The 20796-nt window shown below is 35.9% G+C and overlaps 2 protein-coding genes across 2 annotated transcripts; one reads left to right on the forward strand and one right to left on the reverse strand.

The window, feature by feature from the left end:
- Window positions 1-224: 224 nt before the first annotated feature.
- On the reverse strand, window positions 225-9794 carry LOC135615620 (hydroxyproline O-arabinosyltransferase 1-like). The gene is made up of 8 exons (XM_065114400.1): window positions 9291-9794; window positions 8439-8506; window positions 8123-8324; window positions 7947-8044; window positions 7670-7739; window positions 7516-7587; window positions 7258-7371; window positions 225-736 (listed from the first exon to the last, which is right to left on the reverse strand). The coding sequence occupies exons 1-8, from the start codon at window positions 9705-9707 to the stop codon at window positions 674-676; spliced, it is 1104 nt and encodes a 367-aa protein (XP_064970472.1). The 5' UTR covers window positions 9708-9794; the 3' UTR covers window positions 225-673.
- Window positions 9795-10725: 931 nt separating this feature from the next.
- On the forward strand, window positions 10726-20738 carry LOC103989474 (uncharacterized). Its single transcript, XM_009408320.3, has 6 exons — window positions 10726-11098; window positions 13927-14811; window positions 15261-15431; window positions 18858-19000; window positions 20257-20367; window positions 20450-20738. Exons 1-6 carry the CDS (start codon window positions 10964-10966, stop codon window positions 20514-20516), a joined length of 1512 nt encoding a protein of 503 aa, XP_009406595.2. The 5' UTR covers window positions 10726-10963; the 3' UTR covers window positions 20517-20738.
- Window positions 20739-20796: the final 58 nt, after the last annotated feature.

The following is a 20796-nucleotide window of genomic DNA, read 5'->3' on the forward strand; positions in this document are numbered from 1 at the left end:
ATACCCGACCGGCTCAACTACACTACTAATGGAAAAAAATAAATAGGAATTTTTATGAAATCAAATCCGAAAAATTCAATTAAGTTCCTGAGGCACAAAATTGTAATGACAAAAATTGTGACGGCACAGAAGCATTAATTCATCTGAAATCGATTCCATTCCATAAAGAAGAACTAACTCCTAAAAACTAATCATAACAATTACAATAATTGCAACACCAAAGATGAAGATGATAACAGCACTGAGAATGTTTGCCAGAAGTCTTCGGCAGCACAAAAAATCAGCATACAGACGTAGCATTTTGACTTCAGCAATACATAAATCAGTTCCAGAACCTTTTACAATATAAATCAACTGGCATGCCCTACACCAACCTCTCCAGCAGTCCGCTGGGTTGGAAATCTCCAAACTAAAGAGAATTAGGCATTCACACACAAAAAACAACTACAACTCCCTGAATACACATATTTGAAGATTAACCCTAATGGACCTACACTATCCTGCACCTTATACCCGTGGTTGGCGTGTGCTGAAAATATCGGCAGGCTCCCCAAAAGCATCTCCTTGTTAACAAGTTATATGAAGTTTACCTTTTTTCGTTTATCCTCAAGAAAGTGTATTGGCCCCTCACATTAGCAGCAACAAAGATCTTTACAGTAAGCTGGGAAGAGTCTTAAAAGATATCCCAGTTAGGAATGTTGGCGCTTGCCTCATTCACCATCTTGACAAGAGTCACCTGACCGAACGTTCCGAAACCAAGAAACTAATATTCAGAAAACAGAAAAAAAAATTCTATTGAAAATAAAAGGATGCATTTTTTTTTCTTTGGAGTACATTGAACATCTAAAGAGTAACATATTCCACATATCATGATCTAAAATATAAGGCGTCTATGAACAACATCTCAAATGGAGCAGATATTTATCATTAACAGAAGAGATACAGTTTCCATTAGCTATTACCACTGGCAAGGTATATAAACTTCATCAACAGAAGTCCTGTCATGCATTTTTCTAGATGACATATTCACAATGGTTAGACCAGGGCAACATATACAAAGTAGATAAAATGTCAATACTTTTTATATCTATGCATGTTAAATTATATTCACAATAGTTAGACCAGGGAACTAAGTAATGTATATGAAGTAGATAAACATTCTGATATTATCTATGCATGTTAAGACAGTGCATAAAGATGTATTCCGGAGGAAGGTTATGAAGAAACAAAGATTGCCCATGAATAACTTCCCAAATAAAAGAGACATACTGCTTGAACAATGACAGTTTCATAAGGCCTATGAATTTACAACCTGTTTTCTCTTATCTAAACTTGTCCAAAACTATTATCCAGTTGTTGTCGACAAATGTTTTTCACATGGAAAATTCTTCCTAAGGAGAAATCTGTAGCCCATCTGCGATAATAAAATGTGTTTTTCTTTGAAACTGATAACCTTTTCCATTCTAAATCAATGGAAAATAATGAAGAATACAAATATATCACAGCTCAAACAAATGGCGCAAGCTTCTCTCACAGGCAGTCAGCAACATCAAACACACTTAACTCCTAAAGTAACTTAAAAGAAAAATAACCACATGTCAAACTTGTGGTGCAACTTCCATTGCACAAAACTATAAAATCCTGTTGTCTTCCACTAGGATCCAGAGAATATTTACCTCTAACCTAATATAAGCCAAAAAACTCCAAACAGTCCCGAACTTGCAAATGACTTCATCTTTAATAATGTTAGGTCAACATGTCTTTAGAACTTTGCTGATTTAGAATTTATTATTTCTAGCAAGCCCGCCATGATAAATACTTCAACAGTAGCTGCCAAAAGGCTTTCCTGCAGCTCTGTATTGCCCCTTTCCCTCTGCTATATTTTAGTGCCCATTTTACCTCAGTTTGCAAGAAAACTATCAGCTCATGCAGACCAACCAGTAAAAGCATATTTGCCCATATCTGCTTGTGAAAGATCATCTGAAAGCACACCCAAAATCACAAATGATCATTATTCTCGTTCAGCCAAATACGGCATGAAGATGTGATGCTCATCGCCTAAGAAGCCTCTCTTTTTGATAATCTATCTTGCAGAGCAACACACAATTCAAAAACGAAAACTTAGGTATTCCCTTTGGAAACAAACTAGTTTATGCCAATGAACCTTGTTCCCTATATCTCAATTAAAAACTCAGGCCTTTTTAATACTGATCCGATAATCAGTCTTCAGTAATAGTTTATTGTCTTCCTGAGTAAAAGTCATCTGCTCTATCTCTTCCCATACAGCAGAAGTTTCCTAATTTAAAGATACAGGAAAACTTCTCATAGCATGAAGAAGTAGTTATTCCCATAGCCCACAGTATTTATTTTTGCATATGTAGACACTCCTCATCCTGCAGCAATGTAATGGAACACCAAAAACAAATTCTTCCATATTGAGTTAGATACTCATCATCACCTTTTAATTTAATAACTTTGAAGCTCATCAACTGTCTCCTTTCAATTGCTTTGGCAATGATATAATGGATTCGATCTAATCTTCAAGAGTTTCTGTTTCAGCATTGTTTTGAACATAGTGCAATATTGAACTCAGCCTACCATGCACCTCTGATGATTGCATGATAGCCAGATATAGACTCCAAAGGGTACTTTCTTGTTATTATGTCATAAATGCATATGCCAGCATGGGATTGTGGCTTGAATACCAGGGACAAGCAATTCAGTCTTTGACTCAAGAAAATGATTCATCATAACTAAGATTCTGTCCAACTTCATGGACTCTGATCGGTCTGAAACCAAAAGATAAGCCTTTAAAATATCAAATCAAGCAAACCTGTATCCAGCATCAAATTCCTTGGAATGTAGCCAAGGACACAGAGTTATTTTCGACTACAAAAGGTCTGGTGGTAGCACTGAACTCTCCCGTCAACAACCATGGCTATGTAGCTGATAGCTATATGGTTATTCTTCTTCTTTGTCCCTGAGTCCTAAGAGATCCCATAACTCAAATCTTTTCCACCTTGGTATGTGCACCATCAAGAATTAGGAGCCAAACAAAAACCATTGAAGATAATCACCTCAACATGAATAATCCGTGGTAGAATATAGAATATTCATAGAATTAACTAGCACTTGATTCACAATCCATACAGCTCAAATCCTGCCAAAAGAGCTTCTGAATAATTAGTATGATTCTGTCCTTAGTGCATCTTCCCCTTTCCTGGTTGAACCCGGTATCCAAAGTAGCAGCCACAAATTTGTGCATGTCTCTTTTGCTTTATGGAACAACCTAATCCCCTAACGTTCCAGCACCACAGTTGCATGGCTAGTTCTTCTGCGGAGAGACAACTCTTTTCTTCCTACTCAAGACCTTTTTCCTCTTTTTCTTATAGTTATTCAGGGACCTCTACGACATCCTCATTTCCATTTGCCAGAGAATTTAGCTATATTCTTCGTTTTCAACAGCAATATCTAACTAGTCCTGCAAGCTCCAAAATTTGAACATAGGAATACATTCAATATTAAGAAGGTAGTACATACTTCTTGCACAATTCACACTCATCTTGATTCAAGAAGTTCACTGTCTTCATGCCTCTTCATAGTCCCTTCACTGTTGGTGTTGACTTATGCTGACTTAGATATGTTTGTGCTATGTCTAAGACTTCCACTACTAGCACATTGTCTTCCATCATCATCATCATGCAACACACCATTGTTAATAAGATTGCAACAATATTTCCAATATCTTGATTTACACATTTTTCGTTTTCCTTTTATTAGGTGAAGCAAACACTCTGTGCTAAACAAGATATACTATTGATTTCCACAACTGTATCTACTCCAGATCCACTACCCTTAAGGGTTTTTTTAAATATCTAATACTTTTGGTTTTGAAACCTGCTCCACCTGCTTTCTCTTCCAACAATTAAAATCAGAATACTATATATCCACAATTATGACATCTAGGATGAATCAGTTCATAAATAACCCAGTTGACCATCTGGTTCCTCAATATGTATAAATTCAGGACAATCTCCATTAATCTGGCACATGATATACTTGCATTTCTAGCAGTATAGGCATCAGTGAATAAAGGTCTTCCCAGCAAACTCACAAACTTGCTTAGTATATTTGAGTGGTGAATATAATCTGGGATTGGGAAAGTAATCTATGCAGGAATAGAAGACTCTTTTTCTGTCACTCCATTGTGAATAGTTACAGAATTATAGGCCACTGACAAAAGAAGGATGGCCCAGCTCCAGCAACTTTACAAATAAAGGCAAGCATTTTTTTAGTTCAACCTCCAGTCAACAAACACTGAGTCCATTAATTTTATCAATGGACTCGCATTACCAAGATTTGGAATCACATCCTGCCCTGCTATTACAACTGGATTTTTCCTTGATTCAAAACTGATTCAGAATAACACAGAATGCAATTCTGAAAAATCTAGATCCAAATTGGTGGCCGAGACACCATATAATATCAGAAACCTCAATGTCACCCTTCAAGCACAAAGCTTCATTAACAGCAATACCTTGCTCTGTCCCACTATAGATTCGTCCAAATATGTATATGAGACAAAAAACAATTTGCACTTCAATCACTAAGAACATTATACTCTTTCAATAACAGGATTCCTATAGCTTCCCATCTCAATCCAGTTTCAATTTCCTTCAGAGATCCTATGCCATCAACTTGATCATTTAGGAAGAAATCACTAGCACCCAACTTTCGAATTGAACAAGAATATGGTTTGTGCTTCTGTATACAGATTTGCATTCTTAATCATAACAAAATGTCATCAGTTACAACTGCTGAGATTTGATATATGCACCAGCATATTTTTGAATCAATTAAGCAGACTAAATGGGCAAAACTTGTACTCCTCTTAACATCTCATGTCAAATGGAAAGACAGCTGTTCTACCTTTTTGAAAGTCCACAACCCTAAACTACAACTCTGCTTTCTTTACATGCTACTACAGCATTCTTATTCCAGACATTGTTTTAGCTTATCCAAGAAAACATGTAATTCCTGTTTTCTTCTAATAAAATTCAATGTGATCAATCTTTTTGCTCATAGATTATTTTTAACAATAACAACAAAAAACTGTAATATCCTAACTATTTACAGTTTGCTACATGAATCTTTTGTCATTGAGCACTATAAGAGTAATACTTTTAATCAAATTAAGAGTATTGAAATGTTTATATATAATTTTTAGTAAAATATTCTTAGGTCTCCCTCTATCTCTTCTCGTACCATTAATACTAATTAACTCAATTCTTCTCATTATAGCATTTAAATGATTCTTCTTCATTTTTCTCTTTCTGGAGATCTATCTAATTGTTCATGATTGAAAATATTTTTTTTTCTATCCTTCATAGTAACTCCACCAATACAAATATTTTGCATCTGTTCTCTTAATCATCCAAGACTCAGATTCCATAAGGGATTGTTGGTCTAATAATATTTTATAAAATTTTTCTTTTAACTAAAAAGTATTCCGTGAACATAAAAAAAATTATGAAGCTCCTCTTTATCTTAACGATCCAAATTTAATTCCATGAATATTCATCTTATTTTATAAACGATCTAAGATACCTAAAGCCTAGATGGTTGTCGATGGCCTAACATAACCTTTCATCTTTTCCATCCGAACTTTGGACCAGCATTAGCATTATTGGTGTTTGAATGTAGATTTCTTTGTTATATATACAAAAAGGTTTTGGGAGCACATCCCCAACTTTTTTTTTTAAAAGGAAGTTCTTGCAAGAACAATGCAACAAGTAGGACAAAATCCATTTGAGTCGCTTTTCATATCCGAATAGAGCCACAAAATGTTGTTTGTTCACTATATTTCAAATTATGCATCTAAACATCTACAACAACAAGAAGCTATAATGTTCTAAGTATTTAAGTACATGAACATCTGCTATCCGGAATATTCTGAATAAGAGTACATAACTACATATATGGATCTAGTTGTACTTTTATTTGGACAAGTGAATATTAAATACATCTTGAAGTACAAAGTTGATTGAATTGACACAAGAAAATATGTTTTTTATTTGTGATTCCTAAGCACGGTTTAAATGCCTTTTCCTTTCTTTCTTTTGATATATGAACTTTCATGTCAAAAGAAATTTCACTGGACATATGAGCTTTCTTTTTATCCAAAAAATTTCATTGGTATTGTATCTGATGATTTATTTAATCCCAGTTTCATTTGGAACTATAAGAAATATTTCCATTCTGTTTCCAGTTGAATTTCAGGCCTTTGTCCTCTAGTGTCTACTGATAAGACCCTTAAGTCTTATCGTCGCTCTGATATCAAATGATAAGACCCTAAAGTCTTATCGTAAAAAAGAAGAAGAGAAAGGGGAGAAATGGGGATGATAATGATCGCTTCGAGGGGATCGGCCCTCCTTGATCAAGGAGGGCCGATCCCCTCGAAGCGATCATTATCATCCCCATTTCTCCCCTTTCTCTTCTTCTTTTTTACGATAAGACTTTAGGGTCTTATCATTTGATATCAGAGCGACGATAAGACTTAAGGGTCTTATCAATTGGTATCAGAGCCTACGATAAGACCTTTAGGGTCTTATCATTTGGTATCAGAGCGACGATAAGACTTTAGGGTCTTATCATTTGGTATCAGAGCATCCCCATTTGTTCCATTTCTTCTACGATCTTCCATTTCTTCTACGATAAGACCTTAGAGTCTTATCAATTGGTATCAGAGCCTACGATAAGACCTTTAGGGTCTTATCATTTGATATCAGAGCGACGATAAGACTTTAGGGTCTTATCATTTGGTATCAGAGCGACGATAAGACTTTAGGGTCTTATCATTTGGTATCAGAGCCTACGATAACACCTTTAGGGTCTTATCATCTACTTCAAATCCCAATTAGCATTAATTCTTGTTCTGATCTCCTTGGCCAACCCTCATCCACCATGATACAACCTCCTGACTGTTGACCAATATAGGGCCGATCTTAGTGTAATGAAAGGAGTGCAACTATGCAAACTTCTCGAATCAATAGCTTAAATATTTATGAACATCAACTACCATTTTCTATGTAGACAGAAAAAAATCCATCTAGATATCAATCGATCTAAGCAAATACAGACAACAGTTAACAAAAAGATTACAAACAATAATAAATGAAAAATATTAACACCTTCTCACACGTCAGAGAGTCAGAATCGGAGGCTAACCAGTTAAGCATGAGTAATGTAAAAACATACCACACTTTGTGGAACTCCATCCGGTGGTAAAGGAAGGTTCCTGGGAGGAGGCTTTTGACCAAATGATCTTTTGTCAAACCTCCATTCTCCAATTTTCCCATATGTTAACTCTCCCTGAGGATTGTAACCAAAGGAAAAAAAGAAAAGGCAATATAATACTTAAGGCAAAAAACTCAAGTGTATGTATATGATGATGGAAAACTTGGCATACTTTGGAATTTGTAAAAATAATAAGCAGAAAAGTTAACCATGAAATACCTTCATATTGTAGTCACATCCATAGGTATAATGGATAATGTATTTATCACCGACTTCTAAGTCCCAAGGAGGCTTAGATATACAAAGATACAAATCAGTTAGTCAAACTATAAATCTTAAAAATGCCATAATGTGCATGAAAGACTTGCCATACCTGAATCATGAAATCCTTATGTAAGATGTTCCCCACCCCATTAAGAGCAGATGCAACAGCATATGCATACCTGGCAACAAATGTTATGAAATTAATATTTGAATCCAGCACAAGTTACTTAGCAGAAAAACAAAAATCAGTGCTAAACATACAACCAACAAAATTGAAACACAGTTAAACGGACAACATGACAGTAAGTGAAGAAAGAAATGGTTACTGAAACTCAAAAATAGATCAGGCCCTGAGAATCAGCATGAAGAAGACAATGAGAAATTACATTTCAAGCACCCAACCAAATGCTTTGTCTGCCTCGGGATTTTTCTTCATTGCCAAAGAGAGGTTCATCCATGTCGGAGCAATTTTCAGAAGGGATGCCTAAAGCCACATGCAATGCTCTAATGAAAAATAAAATTAAGTATGAAATAGTAAGAAACTAGTAAAGTGTGAAATTACCTTCTCGATGATTACAGGAGAATTTCCTATAGGATCAATATCTGTGATTGGTCCCCTGTCCTCTGGGTAGTATTTACGAAGAACAGATTCAAACTTTTTGGGTTCGATGTAGAAGAAAGGGAAAGCAGCTCCAAGTCCAGCTTTAGCCAGGTTTGGTACAGGTTTAACAATAATATGGTCAGGCTCTGCCATTAAAATATATCTGCATAGGAATTAGGAAATACAAACAACATGCAAAAGAAGGAGATGGTCATTTGACTGATGATCCACTAATAACACATCAAAATTTTGTATACAGTTGTAGTGTTAGCCTTACTCTTCCTGGATATCAGCCTTCTGAAGCCACTGGACGAATGCCCAAGGCCTATTGAGAACAATATATCCCTGAGGTTAGAAGGTGGAGTCTTGTCAAGAAAATACACTCATATCAAATCAATGGTCTGTCACAAAAATAAAAAGATACCTCATTCTTTAGGTTGAGTTTTTCAGAAAGGGTTTTTTTTTTTACAGTTGGTAATTAACATCTTCATTCATTTGTTACATTCTCATATACTGTATGATATCTTCTAGGTACGAACATCATTAACCTAATCCAATAGTGGAAATGTACTCATCCGCCAAAGAGACTCCAATGATGATCAAAAGAGAACCATGCAATACTACGTATTATGAAATCTTGAGTACGTGTCACCCAAATTCCAAGTTTTACATCAAAAACACTCAATATGAAGACAAAAGTAGAGAATCGAGTAGCTTCTTGCTGAGTTTACCCAACTCTCAGCTCTAATTTAGTCCAGCAAGTTGACTACATATCTTGATATAGCTCCTCTCCGAAAATTGTTACCCTCAGCTGCAATTTCTCACCTACTGCTAGCCATTATCGACTGAGTTCAAGCACGGAATTCTCTGGTGAACGTCATCGTATTTTCTCAGTACTTATTACTATTTCTCAAAGAAAAACTTAGATCATTCGGATAAAAACCTAACGGAGCGACGGCACCTGGTTGCATCACTCTCTCGCACATCCAAGCGAACCATCGAATAAATATTTTTTCCGCTGCAAACAAGTTATCATGCGCTCCTCAGAGAGCTAAACGCCGATCGCCCAAACCCTGAAACCCAGGAAGGGGAGAAACCAACGAGATCAAGGGGCACGAAGCTCAATCACCTGATCCGTTCCAGCAGGGAGGGGATCGGCGACGAACGTAGGGATCTCGTCCACTAACTTGTCGGGCCGGCCAGAGTGCAAGATCCTGGTGAATCCGCCCATCTCCGATTCCGGCGTGGCGTCCCGGACCTTCTTGAACCAGTAGTACATCACCCGGCACTGCCAGGAGTTGTAGACCGAGTCCGACGCCGTCACGGCGGTGTGGAACGGCCGCGGCCGCCGCCCCTCGTCCCGGCGGCGGTCGAACGGCATCCGTACCACTGGGTCGGAGGAGGAGCGGGAGGGAGGAGCGCCCTGGCGGCCAGGGAAGCCGGGATTGAGGAGTACAGCAGTAGATGAGATGATGGCATTGTAGGTGATGAGGGCGACGGCCAGGGTGAGGAGGAGGTAGTAGAGAAACCTCCTACCAGACCCCATGCTCTATCCACTCTTCCTCTTCTCTTTCTCGAGAAGACGGGGCTCTTTCTGGTGTTGCTGTATATAATAGACCGAGCGATACTGGTGTTCTGCAGGTGTAAGTGGAGAATATGTTATCTGAAGCGAAGCGTCTCCAATATAATTCAAAAATCGAATTTATTTTATTATGTTAATCGATATAATTAGCATTTATTGTTTGATGTCTCATGATGTGTTGTTTTTAACGTCTCTTCACATATCCAAGTATTAGTGTATCACATGTAAAGCCAAAAGAACTGAAGAGTTCTATGAACGCTGTTGTGAGTGTTCGGCACGTATGATTATTATAATGTTTATACCGAAAAAAGACTTTGAAATGTCATGTTTCATTGTCTCAGGAAAATAAGATGTGTAACTATAATTTAGACTATATGGCGATCATTGTAACATCCAAAAAAATTCTAGTATCAATCATTCTATAAATAAATATATAAAAAGGATAAATTCTTAAATAATTCTTATAAATTCTTTTTTATTATATGAAAAGATAAATTTATCCCTATCTCATTTTTATAATATTTTATTAAAAAATATGTGAAAAAATTGACAACCGTCCATCAAGGTCTGATCAACCTGCCATCATGGTATCATGAGTTGTGTTTTTGCATATCATCCTTGAACTGTTTTATCAAAAATAACAAATAATCATGGAAACTTCATCAATATCATTATATTATTATTTTTTATTACAGTTTAATAATATATTTTTTTTTTTCAAGCTTTTTGTTTTTATAATACTATATTTTTAATTCGAAGATTAGTTTTTAAATTATTTTTTTCTTTTTAAATATAAAAATTAAAAAAAATTATTTATATTTACTATTATTATAAATAATAGTAAATTTGAAAACCAAAATTTTTGAGAGATAAATGATAAACAAACCATATAATCTATTAAATTTATGTCGACTTCGGGAATATGCTTTGACAGGGGCCCGACAACGGGGCTGCTATCAAATTGTGGCACGGTTAGCAAAGTGCTGCCTCCGAACTCTCAGACAATGAGCCCTATTTTATGGCTGCATTCGTTTCCAAAATATTTCTTGGCGCTGTTTTTTCCGTTTTATTTGTAGTTGTTTTTTAGTGCTTTTTAATATTTAGTTATTTTAGTTTGTGGACAAAAAGAAGGGGGGCGAAACTGTTTGAAGGCCGCGTCCGTCGCCGGCCCGCCGTCTTCCCTCCTCCTCCTCCTCCTGCCTTCCGCTCTGAATCAAGAAATGGGTTCGGGAAGTAGCCGCATGGCCCCGCGGTCGCCGCGCCGCCGGCAGCAAGCCCGGCCGAGGCTCGGGCTCGCGGCCTTCCTATGCGGCGGCGCCGCCGCCGAGGCCGCTGCCTCCGCCGATTCCCCCCAGGTCTTGATTCGACATCAAGCAGAGATCTTGAAGAGCCAGTTCTCGATCTTTGGTTGTTTGTCTTGATAGCTATTAGCCATAGTGCATGCCTTGTTTCTTGATCTGGAAGATGGTTGCTTGGCTTTCCAGGTTTTGTTGTGAACTTTCTTGACGATGCTTGTTTATTCATTTGTTCTTTTTTTGTTTTTGTGTTATTCGTGTTGGTTTATTTTGGATGTTGATTGTGTTTTTGTTGTGTGATCGGCGAAATGATATGATATGATGTTAGCAACACACGTTTTTTAGATCTAAAAATTAGGACGCGCTCTAGGAAATTGGATCAAATGTCGATTGGGTCTACAAGGATTGCTGTTTTGATTGTGTCTTAAGGGGGCTTATGGTCCGCAATCCTTCTTTTCAGCTATGACAATCTTTTTGCATAACATATTCATTTAACATTTGCTAGTAATCTGGAAATTCTCTTGAATAAGGTCTACGTAAGAGCGTGAAAGAGCTGGTGACCTAAGGTGGCTAAACAAATACGGCGAATGATAATAAGCACCTTGACCATATTAATCAAACAAGTTGTTATATACTCAGGCATGCTATTCGCTTCTTTCTTTGATATAAAAAGAAGAATTTTGAGGTTATAAGAACAGAAGCACCCTACTCCAGTAATTCTCTATATTGGACTGAGGAGGCACTTAATGTTATCTCCAGAGTACAAAATTTTTACTTCTGTAGGACCAGGGAATCTTGGTTAATCATGCGAGTAGTCATGGAACATGTGGAAATTTGAATATGAGAGTCATGTTGAGGAAGACAGGTTTGTTTTAATTGAAGACTTTAGTTGCTGAAGTTCTGGGAAATGACAGCTCTTTTACTTTTAAAAGATCTATTTCAAAAATGATATTTCTGGGTTCCTTCACTCCTGAACATGACATTTTCTATGTGAAGCTTATCAAAATCATGAGAAATTTATTTTACTAATTAAAGAAGTTTTGGATTCCAATCCAAAGGTGGTGGAAGCTACAATCTGATTCTGGAGAATCTCACTGCTAATTTCAACAGAATTGACACTTTGAGCATTCATTTCCTATCATGTATGCTATGGAGCTATCTCCAAACATTCTTGAGGTTCTGGTGATTGCGGATTGATACATGGATCAAAGGTCATGTACATAAGTTGGAACGTTAGTATTCAGTGTGGTATGTTAGCTCTGGGAAGGGAAGCCTCTACAAAGAATTTGAAATTTTAATTATTTGTTCAGCTTAAATATTTCAGATATGTTTTGATGAATCCCAAGGTTTTGGCATGTGCTAACCTTAATTTGCATTGAGCTATGGTATCAGCTCTGGCATAGGAAGCATTCATTGGAGGTTTTAAATTTAAATTTGATCAACTTGCCTGGTTCATATGAATCTTAATGCATCCAAAGTCTTGTGGCATGTGCTAGCCTTTTGTATAAGTATGCACAATATCCAGACTCACAATAGTAAAAAAAGATTAATAATTAACAAGGTATTCAAAATACCAAGGTACATTGTGTTCCTTCTCTCAAAAAGTGTGTCATGTCTCTGAGGTCCATCTCAGCTATCAGTTACTGATCCTTCCTTCTGCTAACCTCCATGACTTCCTCATTGATGGCTACAACCTTAGAGTAGATAGCATCCAAGTTGCAAAAACATGTCAAACTTAATTTATAGAGGAAAGGGTTATGGCATGTGAAGGTGTTAAAGAAAAATCGAGTGCAGTTACTAATACTATGATAAATTGCTAAAAACTCAAATATAAGAATAGTTAACAAATACCAATTTGATTATTCGTTGCTGGCAGATTTTGCATAAATTCTTATAGCTGGAATCTGGCTTGTCATGAATCTTAACCATTTCTTTTATCCACTATGACTATATGTTTATGCAGAAATATGCATAAATTTAACTTTTGATGTTCAAAATGCAATATATTTTGATAATTTTGGTCACATATGAAAATGCTACTTAACATTCTCTAGAGATTATGTTTATGTGGCTGTTATGTCACATAGTTTGTTCTTCATATAGAATTGCATATGCTCAAATGTCACACCTGTTGAACTTTGGGAATTCTGATTTGCCACTAATATTGATAGATGCATTTGCTCTGAGTAACTTTTGAAGACTCTTGTTTTCTTCTTATTAGAGTGAAACTGCATGGTAATAATCCAATGACAATACTTATAACAAACTCAACGGTTTGTCCCGATACTATACTATTTTTTAAAAAGCTACTAGATGTCTGGTCAAAACTCAAATGGAGAAAGATATTGAACATGTGCAGTCTTGTATTCATCTTCAGTAGCTTAATATAATCACTTTATTTGTTTTATATATGGTTTTTTTGCTGGTATACACATGTATAGTTGTCGCCTTAATATGATTGCAACCATTCTTTGCTTATATGAATTATGTTGTGCAAAAAAATGATTAATGTCAGCTTAAAATATCTGAATTCTAGTTATTCCTCAAATCTTATTTCCAGTGACTTAAAAGTGGTTTATGTATTCTGGAAATGGATGTTTTATGCATTGCAATATTAAAAAGTTATGTCCTCTTCATGTTTTTCTAGTTATCCATTTTAATTAAGAAGGAAAAATGTGCATGTAGCATGAGCAGAAATTTATGTGTTGTAATCTAGATCTGAGCATAGTTGTCTTTAATGAAGTTTTTTATTGTCAAACTCTAATTAACTTTATGTATCTACTGAATCACTCTTTTATGTTTATTGAAAGGATTACAATCATCACAAGGGCATTACTAAGATTTTTTCTACTACTTTGAGCCTATCTTAATGGCATTCTTATTGGCAGATTGAAGATAAGCTAGCAGACAAATCAGTCATTCATGCAAGACTCGATGGTTCTGTATTGAATTCTAATATCCAGATCTCGGTCAAGGAGTCTTCTGTAAGCTTTTCCCAAGAAAATAAGCCTTCTAGCTCCACCAGTGAACAAATGAAGTCTACTCAAAGCAATAATTGTGTTAATGGGGATCACTTGGAAAATTCTTGCATTGAGATGTCTCGTTCTGAGAGGACTTCCAGACTACCAAGTATGTTAGGGAAACCAGTGGAAATTGTTGACACTACTTTAGCTCCAACAATGGAAGTAGCTAATTCCACAAATGGACATAATTCCCATAGTTTACCAAGCTTCTCAAGTGGCATGCATCAACTTGAACTTAGAGATTTACATACAAATGAGATTTTGTCCATTGTTAATCCTTCAGATGAGGTCGTGAGCCTCCCTAGTACCAATACAGAATATGTTTCTGTTATTCCAAGTGTATCTTCAACTTCGCATTTTTCAAGTGAAGAACCTCTAGGTGCAACTTCTTCTGGTTCAGATGCTCAAAGATCAACTGGATCAGGTGAACAGAGAAATGGAAGTGAACTTCATGTTGATTTGGTCAGCATCTCTTCTGATGTTCCCAATGGCTCTAGGGAGACAAGTAGTAGTGTGTCACGAAGGAATACTAGAAGACTTTTCTGGGATGCCTTTTCCAGACACAGTTCTAGGACTGTTGACTCAGCATTGATACATTCGTCTGCAGATAATAATGGTCTAGGATATCAGGACAGGTGGCTACTAGACATTGGTGATCACACTTTTGGAGATGGGGCTGAAGATGATTCCTTTTACTCACGGCAGAGACGCCATGGTTTAAATGGTGTTAGTTGGCATTCAAGATCCGAGGTGATCCTTTTATCCAGTTCTATTTCTCAAGTTATCACGTGTTAGTTTATTTATCTTATGGTAAGTTTCTGTTCTTTAAACTTATATGCTTTTCAACATTACCATCGTCCCTTTTTAATGACCTCATGTGTGCTTAATGTTATTGATATTGTTCAGTGATTCAGTACGATTGCTGATTTTTTTTTCTTTGCAGAATCTCGTCTTGTCATTGACCAACATTTGCTTTTTTACTTGTTTATCAAATAATATGTACAACTTCTTCTCATACAGTAGATTTATACATAATACTTCACATTTTTTCAAACATAGAGCTGTCAATATTCTACCTTCAATTATTGTGGTTTTACCAAAGAACCTTGATCCTTTTCCTTTTTGTAGTTCTTCATCACCAGTTAAGAACAATAGAACATATCTTGAGTTATTTGGACTTTGAAATTTCCTTGGTGCAGATAAGGGAGCGTCTTCATGCTGGCTTTAATAATAATGATGGGCAAGCATCTTCCTGCCCATCAGGTATCCATCAAGATGGCACATGCTCTTGCACACTGCTAATGACTGATGTGTCAAGTACGCGAGCCAGTATTGCACGAATTTTTGTGTTAGCCGAGGCATTATTTGAGGTAAATATTTTTTGCATCAGTTATGTTCCTCTCTGTTCAAGCAGTTAGCTCCATGATAAGTGCATTCTATTAAACATCTTTAAGTTTGATGGATCATGAATGCTAGAGTATTGATCCTGTTGACATTAAGCGTTTTTTGGTGAGTACCTTCTTGGATTGTGGTTGTCTGTGGTTGACAGGTGTTACAAATATTTTAGTAAATTTTTTATTGAACTGATGATACACTCAACCTGGAAATCAGAAGCAACAAGTTAAATTGTTTAGATGAATTTACTGATGAATAATCCGCATTTGAAAATAGCATCTTTATTATAATAAAATATGTTGTTTTTGTAATAACTGCTACCAATTCTTTTAGTGACTGTTGCACTAGCTAGATTGCCACTGAACTTTCTAGGTGCAGGTTAATGACCTATGAGATATATGTATCTTTTATTAGCTGCTGAAAAAGCTGAATCTTTTGTCTTTCCTACGAGTTTAAACTTGCTAGTAAACCATTAAGTTCAAATATTTGAGAAGATGATTCTTGAGAATTATTCTACCTATCTTTCATAGATTGTTGGTACTATGTAGTTTGTAGTTGATAAGATGCATTTAGGATAAGAACCAAGGGTAAAAATTTCAATCTGATCTCGATATTGGTCGGCAGTCGGTTACCGTACAGGGTGAGTATCAATATGGGGTTGAAATGGGTTGGTATCATCCGGACCACCACTATAGGCACAGAGGGAGAGATGTGGAAAAACAGTATCCTACAGTGAAGGAGAGGCCGTGAAGTGATGGCACAGATGAGCGGTGGAGTCGGCGACGTGGCGCAGACAGGAGAATATCAACAGTAGAAGAAAAGAACAAGAGAAGAATAAATAATAAAAGAGTAAGCGGGTACAAGTACTGAGCGGTAAGCATACCACTCAGAACAATATAGTACCAGGCAGCTTACTGCTTGATAAGTTTGGTGTGTTAAGCTTACTGGTCAGTAAGTTAGGTTTCAGACTGGACCAGGTGAAACTGTCTGATCCCTGTACCTTTCAGTCACTGGTAAGATTTAAAGTTTAATCCCTTACAGAAACAATTCCTTCAGTAGAATTATGGTCCAGTGTTGTTATTGCACAGCATGAGTTGTGATTAAAGTTAGGCTCACTTATGATTGAAGTTTCTACTTGGCGATAAATGGTAATCAAGCTCTAGATCGGTGATTAAAGTTCCTAATCTAAAAGATAATTCAATGTTGCCTCCTCATAACCTAGTTTTCTATTCATTTATGGCTTAGATACACTTTATTCTTATCTAAATATAATTTATATACCTATAAATGAGGAGAAAACCCTAAAAATGATTTTCTTTTTAATTTATATAATTTTCTGATTTTTCTTTTGAGAGGTGATATGTACATTGATACCGATTGGTACGTACTGGCCTGTCATACCTGCCCAGTAATCTATTTGCCAGTTGGTACATTGGTAGGTATTGTTCGTTACGTACCGACGTATCAACAGATGGTACATCAATACCAATCAGTACATATTTGTCTGACGTACCTGCCCATTAATCTGTAAACTTGGTCGGCATGATACAGCATTCCTTGGTTTAAAGATTACTAAACCACCATCATTTTATTATGCGATAAAATACTGGAGAGAGCTAACATTCAGTAGAGTTGGAGAGTGGGGTGTGCTAATCAACCAGTCAAATTGAAAACCTGAACCAATTGAGACACTCAATTTAGGTTGGAGACTGGGGTGTGCTAACCAACCAGTCAACTTTTTGTCCATTTCATAAAGTTTAAAGTCCAAACTGAATTTTATTTAATAAAAATGTATCCATATAATTAAACATCACAATCAAATCAAGCTAAATATTGGAAAAGTCAATCACACAAAGTTGTTGTTTCATGATGTACCGCTGGATTGGGTCCAATACAGCACTGTGAGTGGTGTGACAGAAGTAGAGAAAGACCTAAATAGATTTTGTTAGAAAACATAAAAATAATGATTTGATTTCTCTTAATTTGACCAGTGGTATTGTGTTCAACAAAGCCAACTAGCGGGAAAATCAATGTAGCTAACACTAAATAGTTATGACATTATGGATTCTTCCTATTGTTGTTAACGTAAGAGATTAATCTTTTCCATGTTATCATGATAAACCATGATATGTGCTGATTAAGCTATAGTACTTCAAGAAATCTTCTCTTCTGTTTACAGTTTAATAAAGACAAACAATATTTTTGATAAATCAGGTATCCGCTGCCTGACCTGAATCTTGTTTGGACATTGTCCTAAAGATGTATTCAACAAATATATTTTATGTAACAATGGTTAATCATTAAGATTTAACCATACTTTATCTAGAAGCTTTTTTTTTCCTTATAATGGTTGCATGATATCTTGAACATATATGTGCTTTTTGTGGGAGCCATTGCTTGGCACACAAAGGACACGTACTCATTTCTGATTTGATCCATGCTATCAGCTCTGTACAGTGCTAGATATGTTGAAATACATTTAAACATATCAGTCTCCATATAAGGATGTGGCTAAGATATTCAACTGTCATATCAATCATCCTGATTTCTCATGTTTACTATGAAGACAAAAATGCAATATGTCTCTTAGAATAGAAAAGAAGAGAAAATAATTATAATTATTTAAAAGTTTTGATGCATTTGAGTGCACCTGCAGCTACTATCAGTTTGAGAGAGAAAACAGTAGAGTTGGTGGAAGAGGAAGAGGAAAGGAATTGGTCAAAATCATCTGTCAATCTCTGCCATTTTCAGTTTTTCACATTTGCCTTCTCTCTTTTGCATTATCCCCATATTGACATTTGACTTCTTTATATAGGAGGGTTCAGCCATAACAAGAGAATATCAATTCATAGTTATTCCTTTTTTTTTGCTTTATTTATTTAAAGATTTAATTTATTACTTGAGATGAAGTGATATTTATTGAGATGGTAATTGAATACAATGGAATTTCTTTTTTATTTTAGATTGTTTGATCTGTTTTCATTTTCCTGATTTTAGGAGACTCGGGCCAGAATCCTCTTCTTTCTTTGCTGTTTAATAAAAACAAATAATGGCCACAGTTAATTTATCTATCATTATGGTGGTTATATTCCTGATAATCCCTCTGGTTACACTTGCTGACTTTTCTTTTGAAACATCTCTTTAGGCTGTTCTCTAATTCATATATTTATCTTTTTTATGTTGCTGTTAATCTTCATTAAGCTCAAAAGGTACTTAACATTCATAGATAAAGAAACTGAAAGAGTTGTGTAATTAAGTTCATCATTGGTGCTAAAGTTCTTTCAAGTACATTAGGTGATGATGATAAAAGATCTCTAAAAGCACATGAGGAAACTTATTACTGTCATAGTTCACGTTCTTTTATTGATTTTATACCTTACATAGACATGATTACAATGCAGGTCCTGGATGAAATTCATCACCAACCTGGATCACTTTCACTTTCCGTGGTTTCAGTCCCAGCACCGGAATCTATTGTCAATTCCTTGCCTTCAAAGATCCACAGAAAACCTGACACTGCCTTGGGCATTGATGGCGTGGAACAGTAAGCTTTTTCATCTGTAGATCTTGTTGTCCTTGGGAAACCGGAATTGCCACTTTACCATATTTACCATTAAATCCATGTTATTCTCTAGGCCATTAATTTCAATTTAAATATTCCAACCAAGAAAAAAAACAAACAAAAGGGTCAATTAAATCTGGTTTCAGATCTACAGAAACAAAACCAATCTCTTCTATGATTATGCATGAGATTTTAGCAGTCAATTAAAACTTAGGATTGCAAATCCACTTTTTCATTTGGAAAGATTGTGAATCTTTTGTTCAAATGTTGTTAAAAGGAAACTTTTACAGTCATGTATCAGAGAGAAGATTCATTTTCTGATAAATTAAACTATCTTACAAGTGCAAACCTGATATGTTAGTCCTATATTGTCATTTATTTAATTACATTAGGTTATAGATATTAACAAGGATTTCTTTTCTTTTGCATATATAGCATCTAATTATATGATATCCATCAGAAATGGTGAAATCTTTCAGAGGTAGATATGGGGAGGATCAGAAACAATTTGGTTATGGATCCCACCTGGTGTTTCAATTTTGTAACTGGAAAATACCTTTAAAACATATTCCAATGTCTCTATGATCGATTGTTAATCAGATTTCTTCTGGCTTGCTTTTCTTTTCAACACTGCTAGTCCTGCTTCTCACCTCGTGGGGAATTGTACACATGGTCAAGAAGCTGATTCCAACTGTCATTGTCTTCATATTTTGTCCCAACTGAAACTTGATCTTTATTTACAATTTAATAGTAGTATCACTTTTTTTCAGATTCATCTTGCCTATACAATCTAAAACTATATATATTTACAACGATGCACACAAGAAAATCAGTGACAATTAAGAGGCCAGGATGTCATAAATATCTTAAATCTGTGAACCTTTCTTTCCTCAAAATTATCTAGTATGAGACAAAGCTCCAGCTATTTCACTAGATTACTTCATTTGTTTACTACTCATGCACAAGATGATTTCATCTACATATCGAATATGTATAGAATGTTAATCTGCATTTTCACATCACTGGTTTATTAACTGATGTTTCTTCTTGTTCTCCTTTGTCCAAATTGTCATCGAGCAGACCCCAATAGTAAGCTTTCTTATGCTCACTATTCCCCTAAATTCCTTCTAAACCCAAATGCTCTTCTGACACTTGGCACCATCCTTCTTCCTGATTCCTAACCAGCATGTTTTCAGTTCCAGTCATACTTCACATGTAAACTATTTGTCATTGAACAGATGTTACATCTGCTTGGCTGATTACGATGATGGGGACATCATAAGAGTCCTTCCCTGCCACCATGAATACCACAAGTCTTGTGTTGATAAATGGCTTAAAGAAATTCACGGGTATTTATTTTCTCTCTGATTTTTGTGTTTCAAATGTTTGTATGTGCCCTTGACTTAATTTCTTTGTTACTGTTGGTTACAGGGTATGTCCTCTGTGCCGCCACAATGTTAGTGAAGGTGTCACTGGCATCACTCTCTCAAACTCATAAACATCGTGGGTAGTATGATGCAAGTGAAGGTGTCACTGGTAGCTCAATCTCGAACTCGTAAATATCATGTGTACAATGAAACCGTGAATGTACTGGTCATGTAGCAAATCCTAAATGGTTCTGTTTCCACTTTTATTTTTGCACATATTTCCTTGATGTCCTCTGCGATACACACATCAATGGAGAAGACTCATCTCTTACGATGAGCAATTGAATGTTGAACGACCTTTTTGCACCCTTCCGGGCAGTAAGATAAGAATCCCAAACTTTACTGCGCATT

This window comes from Musa acuminata, chromosome BXJ2-6, assembly GCF_036884655.1.
Source record: "Musa acuminata AAA Group cultivar baxijiao chromosome BXJ2-6, Cavendish_Baxijiao_AAA, whole genome shotgun sequence".
Classification (NCBI taxonomy): Eukaryota; Viridiplantae; Streptophyta; class Magnoliopsida; order Zingiberales; family Musaceae; genus Musa; species Musa acuminata.

Coding starts and splice junctions, on each gene's coding strand:
- LOC135615620 (XM_065114400.1), bottom strand. CDS start 9,707: ATGGGGTCTGGTAGGAGGTTTCTCTACTACCTCCTCCTCACCCTGGCC. Junction 8,507..9,290: donor TCCCTGCTGGAACGGATCAG/GTGATTGAGCTT, acceptor TTCTAACCTCAG/GGATATATTGTTCTCAATAG. Junction 7,740..7,946: donor TTTGGTTGGGTGCTTGAAAT/GTAATTTCTCAT, acceptor ATTTGTTGCCAG/GTATGCATATGCTGTTGCAT.
- LOC103989474 (XM_009408320.3), top strand. CDS start 10,964: ATGGGTTCGGGAAGTAGCCGCATGGCCCCGCGGTCGCCGCGCCGCCGG. Junction 11,099..13,926: donor CCTCCGCCGATTCCCCCCAG/GTCTTGATTCGA, acceptor TCTTATTGGCAG/ATTGAAGATAAGCTAGCAGA. Junction 19,001..20,256: donor GGCATTGATGGCGTGGAACA/GTAAGCTTTTTC, acceptor GTCATTGAACAG/ATGTTACATCTGCTTGGCTG.